An 8,040-nucleotide genomic window follows, 5' to 3' on the forward strand; every position below is an offset into this window, starting at 1 on the left:
AATACACCAAAGTGCCAGGAATGAAAGTAAGAACCTAATAATCTAAGATTAAGCAAGAGGAGCAATATGCTCCTCTTCAATGTGAAGGCAACAGAACTTGCGTAACGCATACGTTTTTTTTATAGTTTTTCATTTCTCGATGCGTCCTTAATGTGTTGGAATATACCGCGTTTACCCTAGTTGCCATTTTGGAAAAAGGCAAAAGTCTAAGCCAGAATCCATTAATCATGAGTGAGCAGTGAGCTCTTTCTAAGCCTTTGTCCAATTTTTTCTATGGCCCAAAATAAGGAAAGCTGCACATTTTTGTTGATGACCTATAAAAACAATGCCTGTAATTTGTAAAATAAGTTTATGTATGCAATATTTAGAAAATGATGTCCAATATTTTATATTGCCTTAATTCTACAGCCAGAGCCAGGCCAGGGTCAGGGACAGGGTGCAGAAAGTGGGTCTGTAGATTTTCAGTCTCAGTGATGCATCAGCGGCAAAAATTAATGCCTTCAGAAGATCTTGCCAGCACTTTGTGATTGAAATTATTGCATTTTACTTTTAGATATTTGCAAATCTTTGACACTTGACAGTACCAAGTTTCTAACCGCAAAATTGGAGGTACATCAGTGACTGCATTGTTTCTAAAATTTTCTGTTTCTGGTTGGGTTGATCTCTCGGACAAAGTGGCAAACCAGAGCTTTTTTAGAATCAGTCATTTTCAATTTTCTCATTTACTCAAGATTTAAACCAATTTCTTAAGTATGATAATGCTGGTATCCAGGATACTTTGATGGTCTACATGTAGGACTCAAAAATAAACTTGAGGGAGAGTCTAAAAAACTCTCTGCTTTGCCACTATGCTCTCGGATGAGGCTGGAAAGCATGATCTACAATTTGGTAATTTTGGTTGCAATGCAATTGTCTACTGTAATACCTGGGGGCTGGGGTGTTAAAGATACATTCATCAGAGTTGATTTTGAACAATTTTTTTTAAATTATGTTTGCAACGCATCTTGGAGACTGCTGGCAATGCAACAATGCACCAATCAAGCATGGAAAACTTCTAACCTTAGGGCCGTGACCAGAGCTTTCCAACCATTTCCGGAGCTGCGAGATTTCTGCCTGATGAATTGCCTCTTATATAATTGTTAACAAAATTCACAATCGGGCCGCAAGATTCCAAATGTATCAAAATTTGTCACATTGAAGCCGTGACATTTCAGAACAAGTAGGAAAATTCTAATCCTGGCACCAATGCATCATGAGTACCGTCAACCGGGGCAACTCGGGACTGGCGGGGCAACTTGGGACGCACCTCCGAAACGGCGTAAAACCGTTATAGTAGCGAAACTAATTGGAATATTGCAAAACTAAACATAGTGGCGTAAACTTCAACATTTTTCCTATCTATGTAGTATAAAGGCAGTCGAAAAATACGACATTTACTAGCTTTGAAAAATTCCTGAAAAAAATGGTGAAAAACGCTGTTTTGAAAAGTTACTTCTGCTAAGGTCTGTAGCAAAAAAAATATTCGCCGTATTAAAAAATGTTACTTACATAAAAGTTGCACCCAGGTGTCGGCTTGAAAACGTAATTGGCCGATTTTGCCTATCTCATTCCAAAAAAAAATGGCGGCTATTTCCGCACGGCGGTGCTACTCGGGCCACCCCCCCGGGGCTAGTCGGGACACCTCTAAAAACACATTTACATTAGAACCTCAGTTAGCAAAAGCTCCAATTACGAAAAAAATTGATTAAAAACAAAGAATATTGATCACATTTTTCTTGCTCAGCGAAAAAAATTTCACTTATCGAAAAATTAGTGCATCATCAGTCATCACAAAATTGTGCATAGCATGTCATGTATAGAATTGTGCACCAGGCATCATAGAATGAAAAGTAATTGACCTAAACTACGATTTATTTCTCCAAAAGATACGTTGGTTGTCACTAAAATATTCCTTTCTGTTTCAGGTATGTTTTTCACGATCTTTTTTACTATAGTAAATTCACTTAACCCAATTAAAATGATGTGAAATTACGAGCCGTCCTGTAAGCTTACAGATACGAAAAAAATGCTATAAGGCTGCTGATACGAAGCTTGCAGTGGACAAGGTTGTTGTAAATGCTCAATGGCATGTTCATGGATACGGTAATATCACATCAATAATATGATAATTGCACATCAATAATACGGTAATTAATGTATATGGCAATATCATATCAATAAAGGAAAAACAAGTAAAAATCACAGAAAATGTCATTTATTCTACCTCTACATCATCTACAATGAAAGAGGCGGACTTCAGGAGGACTTCAGAGTACTGTTAGTGATGGATGAGTGAAGTTTTAAATGAAGTTTTATTCCAAGTGTCCCGAGTAGCCCCGTTCGACGGGGCTACTCGGGACACCCTTTTTTTGCTTCTGGCACCTTACAAATAGCATATGGAATTTTTTTGAAGATGCCATTTGATAGCCCTCGCAAAGAGCTATAAAATGAGCCTAAACTTGTTTATGAAATGTTTCATCGTAAGAAGTTATTAACAAAAAACGCTCAAAACCGTCCCGAGTAGCCCCGGTTGACGGTAGTCAGTGACGTTTTTTGTCTAAAAATGAAATATTGGCAACATATTCACCAAACTCTGCTTCATGGCAGCCAGGCATGGAAAATAGCTATATTGCAAGCCAAAGCTGCTACTAGAGCCTTCTCACTATTTTTGGAGTGGCAAGATTCCCACTAATTGAATTATCTCTTATCTGTCAACAAAAGTATGTGATAAAGCCATTAGATTCCAAGTTTAATAAAAAGATATCACCTTGGAAGAACAAGATTTTAGTATATTGTATAAAGCTGAAATTTTCTAATCCTAGTTAGAAGCTTGGATTGTGGAAAGCCTAATCCTAGCTGTAAGCTTAGCTCCTAGCCTGGATTATGGAAATTTTTATACCTGCCACCTTGTAATGATTGTGAGTAAAATCTCTTCTATCCTGAGCCCAAACTGAAAATCAGGCAGAAGCACCTGTGAATGAGAAAAAACATTCATAATTGCATTCTTAATTCCCTATAAGTAGGTTTGCATGTTGGTAGTTGTATTGCAGCAGTTTAAATTTTTGCAGTCTTGTTGATTAAAGCTCTAAGAAGATTTTAAAAGTTTTGCTCATAACTATCAATAAATTTTTGAAACTTTGAAGCTGCTTTGAAATAAAATTTCATTGTTATAAATAGTAATAGCTGATAATGATTATTTAATGATTTTATTTACTTGATGATCAGAATCTCATTCCTTGCTTTGGATTATTTTTCAGATTTACTTGCAGTTATTCATTGCAGTGTTACGCTTCAAGTTTATAGTGCTCTCTTACATTCTCCCATCATGAACAGTGCTAGTAAGGTAAGCTTAAAATAGTATCCCAGGCAGCTGGTATAGTAATTATAGTATACTAATTATTTGTAATACATTAAAATAGGTTTGATTAAATGAAAATATCTATTACTTATAAATAGAATTGCTTAGGTACCTGTTGGGGACCCATAGTAGAAAGTTTTAGTGTATTAAGCAAAGAATAAATTTCCATAATATTAAGATACAAACCTTGCAATAGAAAAGTATGATTTTTGTAGTACAAACATTGTTATTTTTATTGAATTGCAACAATATCTGTCCATATGTTTCAAAAATATCTAATTGTTAGTTATATGTTACATATTTTTGACTAGTGTGTTTTTTATAAAATAGAAAGACTATATTTGCAATGGGAAATTCTCCAATGATGCCAATCTTTATTAACACTAATGATAGTACAACAAATGTATGAGATGTCACTGAAAGTTCTTGCATTGAAGCTCAATAAATAATAGCTCAGCTGTATTGCATTTTTTTTATTTTGGATACAAAAACAGCAGCATAAGCTTACTGGTTAGGGTTACAAAACTAATACCTTTACTCCAATGTAACCCCATAACATCCAGAAGAGTGTAGGGTAATGTGGCTTTATACGGTACCACTTCAAGATATCTGTGTCAAGTGTTGAATAGGAATTTATAGCACTACCGTATATAACATGCCCATACATGATATGATTCAATACTCATTTCCTTGGCAATCATATAGGAGATGATGTCCCTTAAAGTTCAAATTCATATTATGTTTTCTCATGTCTTTGGTTGTGAGTTATTCAATTTTTTAGTAACAGAATTAGCCTGTAACTAGAGCAAGCAATATGTCGTTTCTCATAAGTCTTAAGTTTTCTTTGTACATTGCCTCCATTACCTTTATTTCTGACTTATTGGTGCTATTCCTGCTTAAAACATCTTTTTATTACTGATGTGATGATGTAAATTTCAGGTTGGAGAGATATTTCTGGCTGCTGGTACTGCTTTCAACCAGCTTGCCGACCTGACTATGGAACTGCACCCCACAGCTGAGAGTTCACCTGCAGGGTGAGATCAGTTCTTTATAGTAGCTGCTGTCAATCCTGTATGAACATGACTTACAAAACTCTTGTGAAGTGCAAAATTTTGTATGAAAACCCAATGCTGGGGTACCAATTTTTTTGATCATAGGGCCAAGAGTGAATTTTTTTTGCTATTTACCTCTGGGAAATGTGAATAAATATTGAAATATTGCTGGTAATTACATAGATGTGCAATTTAAATATATATTGACTTAAAAATTATATCTACCTCTCACTTTTGATACTGGTCATTTTTAAGCTCTGCTCAATTTGGATACAGAACATCAACATCATAACCTTGCAATTAATCTATTATCCAAGCAAAATAATTTTTGATACAACCAAGCTAGCCAATGAAATTGTAAAGCAACTCAATTTATAGTAATAATCCATTATTATATATTAAATATATTATATATTAAATATAATATATATTAAATATAATATATATTAAATATATTAAATTTTGATTCATTGATTTTCTAATTCATGTGTCTTTTGTATGAGCCAATCATGTTTGTATAGGTATTTACATGCAACAGTGAAAAAACGATTTTTGTATCTATATCAGTTCTCTGTACCATATTTTCTCATTCAGACATTTTACTATCATCTTATTGTGTAAATTTGTATCCATAGGTTATGATTCTTTCATGAACAAATTCATTTATACAAGTTAAGGCATTTGATTGCCATGTACGTGGATGACTTGTATGTGTGTTTAACTTATGCTGTATCAAATGCACAGATGCTCAGTTATTTGTTTGTTATTTTCTTGAGTGCCTGAAGTATCCCCATTGGCTAGTTTAGTGGGAGTGAATAGATCAAAGACCTAGCATCAGTATGAATCATCAGTAAGGACTTGCAGACACAGCCTTTTCATAACATGTAGCAGTAATTTAGTCTAGATTCGAAAAATTTATTCAATTGTTGTTCTTTATCCTTGTAAGGAAATGTATCCAAGTTTTAGAAATTATTCAGTAAAAACGCCGCCAATAGAAAATCTAAAACAAGTCAAAACGGTGTTGGAGTTATGAGGAATTTTTCTATGTATGGAACAGATTGCAAGAATGCTTTTGTGAAAATGGCAGAAGTAAAAAGAAGATTATTATCTGAAGAAGATTTAAAGATTATTCTTCCCCTGCCCACTGAATTTATTTGTCATGCAAGACTCAGCCAATGTATGGCATTCAATAAACACTTGCTAAACCTAGTAAAGCATGCAATGTTTACAGGACCAAGTGGACAGCTGAAGAAATAGACATGCTGCGCAGTGCTGTCAACAGATTTGGTGATGATCTCAATGCAATCAGCCACAGAATCAAGAACCGTACTGTGTAAGCCAGATCCAATAAATCCGGTGTTTAGGACATATGACTTTTTGATTCCTGCAGTCATACTACCACTGATGTGCTTTTTTTTTGAAGAATATGGCCTTAGTTTCTAGTTTATTCGCTATGTTCTTTGTTTGTTTGACTTGACTATATTCACTAAGTTCACGACGAGAGTGTTTGATCATGAAAGAATCTGTTGCCTATAGATGCATTTTTCATTCATTACTGTCACACTATGTAATTAGTGGTAAAATTTTAAGTTTAAAATAATCCATTTATCGCTCCAACAGTTAATATAAACTTTCAATATCAATTTATGGTTCAAATTGATTATTACACATCTATGCTTACTCTATTACTAAATATTAATAGCAAAGTAACTATGAGAACATTTGCTTAACTATTATTAATTATTATAAATTATTTTTGCACAGGAGCTTTACTTCCATTTTACGTCGAGCTTAGAAATTCATCTGTATGTGTTATCAGCTTTCTCATTGTATTTATTTTCCTTTGTGTATTTTTATCTGATTTGGAATAACTTTTCAGATCACAAATTAGATCAGCTTTGAAAAAGAAAGCGTTTGAAGACGCAGGCATCACCCCTCAGCAACTGGCTGCTCTGCAAGTTAACCAGCAACAGGCTCTGCAACAACAGGTTTGCTGCTTCAAAAATCAAGACATTAACTAATTATGGTTTTTCCCCAACTTTACTTCAGGCAGATTAAAATCGAGTAGAACAAACATTAACAATGATTTGCTGTTAATATTTAAATCTGTAGAATAGGTAGATCGGTAGAAAAGGGAGATCGGTAGAATATTTAGAGGAACGTTAAGAGGTATATTTAAACATAGTGTCATCTTGTGTCACGTTTATCGTGTGGCAGAGTGCGGAGTCAGGAGCAGCGCAGCACAGAGAAGTCACGCTTAACATGCTCAACGTGGCAGCAGAGTGCGAGTCTGACGTGGTGGGCGGCCCTGACGAGGTCAACATGGTCGACTTCGGTGCCGGGGCCAACCAAGTTGTGTCGTCTTAGCCCTCATCATTATTTTACTCATGTTCGTTTGTGATCATTACCTCATCATCTTCATTGTCATCATAAAACACTAGGTCTTCATTAAATTCTAGCTTATAGGTATAAATTTCCGTTCATGTTGACTTGCATTATGTGAGTAAATGAGAGTAAACCAGCAACATAAGTTTCTTTCTTTCAGTGAGTTGAATTTTAATGAAGACATTTCTCGTTCATCTTGCTATCGTTACAATCCATATTAAATTAGACGGAATTAGACCTTCAGAATGAAAAAAAATTGAGAAATAAGGCTCTTGTCAAGTGCAAGTCGTCAGTGAACTGCTTTGCAAGAGTACACAAGTATTTTCTCCATCATCATAATCATCTACTTAGGTTATTCATTTGTTCCTGAGTTATCTCCTTGATTTAGTTTCACTTTACACTCGTCACGACGTGCTACTTCTCTCCAAAAATTACGCATTAAGGCTTTGGTTTTTAAGAGTGAACGAAAATTTACAGACTGGCGAGAAATTAATAATAGGCCGATGCGCGTGTTGTATTTATGAAAATACGATTCAATAGATACTTGATCGTTCGATGCACTGGTGAGACGTAGTTCGGTTTGCCACTCAACCTGATGCACTGATATTGTGTTGGACGACTTCCTGATCCTGCGTAGGATCGAGTTCATGTCCTGTAATAGACTTGGTTTGCGTTGAGTTCTGGCAACAACTGCCGAGTTTTAAATTTAAATATGGTCGATTGTCTTTTCCAGAATTATTCTTTGATCGACATTTAGTACAAATATTACATAGGGAACTACTCTCGTCATTGTGTAATTGTTTCATTATCCACGTCTGTACTTGGCTTTGGGCGGGTGTCTTTATACGACGAAGCTGTACATATTTGGACGAGATCAGACAGCAGGGTGAGCCTGAGTTATGTTATAAGTGTTCTCTCCTTGTGAATTCATGCGTCCATAATCCTTTATCAAGTTGCCACGAAGACGAAGCACGAAGCAGTAAAAGTAAGAGAAAGATCAAATAGCTTTTAGATAGATAATATGTTTGATGGCATTAATTTCAAGCGTATATTATTTTTGAATAGAGGCTTATATTCTTGTAAAATTTGATAATAATAATAATAGCGGTTTCAGCGTTTATTAGGCCGTAAGCCTATCGCCGATTCTTAACATCGCAGAACATTCACAGCATTTTGCGGTCACGAACTCGCAACTCGCTGCTACAA

General features: G+C 35.2%; 1 protein-coding gene across 2 annotated transcripts; it reads left to right on the forward strand.

Moving 5' to 3' along the window:
• The first annotated feature begins 3,270 nt into the window (after window positions 1–3,270).
• Window positions 3,271–7,626, forward strand: LOC108679409 (chromatin complexes subunit BAP18). Of its 2 annotated transcripts, XM_018168027.2 has the most exons (5): window positions 3,271–3,382; window positions 4,337–4,431; window positions 5,681–5,782; window positions 6,329–6,437; window positions 6,667–7,626. In XM_018168027.2, exons 1-5 carry the CDS (start codon window positions 3,365–3,367, stop codon window positions 6,814–6,816), a joined length of 474 nt encoding a protein of 157 aa, XP_018023516.1. In that variant the 5' UTR covers window positions 3,271–3,364; the 3' UTR covers window positions 6,817–7,626. The 2 variants fall into 2 exon arrangements, with proteins under 2 accessions (XP_018023516.1, XP_018023517.1); XM_018168028.2 differs by lacking the exon at window positions 5,681–5,782.
• Window positions 7,627–8,040: the final 414 nt, after the last annotated feature.

The sequence above is a fragment of the Hyalella azteca genome, unplaced genomic scaffold (genome assembly GCF_000764305.2).
Source record: "Hyalella azteca isolate HAZT.00-mixed unplaced genomic scaffold, Hazt_2.0.2 contig5778, whole genome shotgun sequence".
Lineage (NCBI taxonomy): Eukaryota > Metazoa > Arthropoda > Malacostraca > Amphipoda > Hyalellidae > Hyalella > Hyalella azteca.

Bases quoted from the DNA above. Each gene is read 5' to 3' on its own strand.
- LOC108679409 (XM_018168027.2), top strand. The intron at 5,783-6,328 runs GTAAGCCAGATC...ATAACTTTTCAG, and splicing joins AGAATCAAGAACCGTACTGT to ATCACAAATTAGATCAGCTT. The intron at 6,438-6,666 runs GTTTGCTGCTTC...ATCGTGTGGCAG, and splicing joins AACAGGCTCTGCAACAACAG to AGTGCGGAGTCAGGAGCAGC.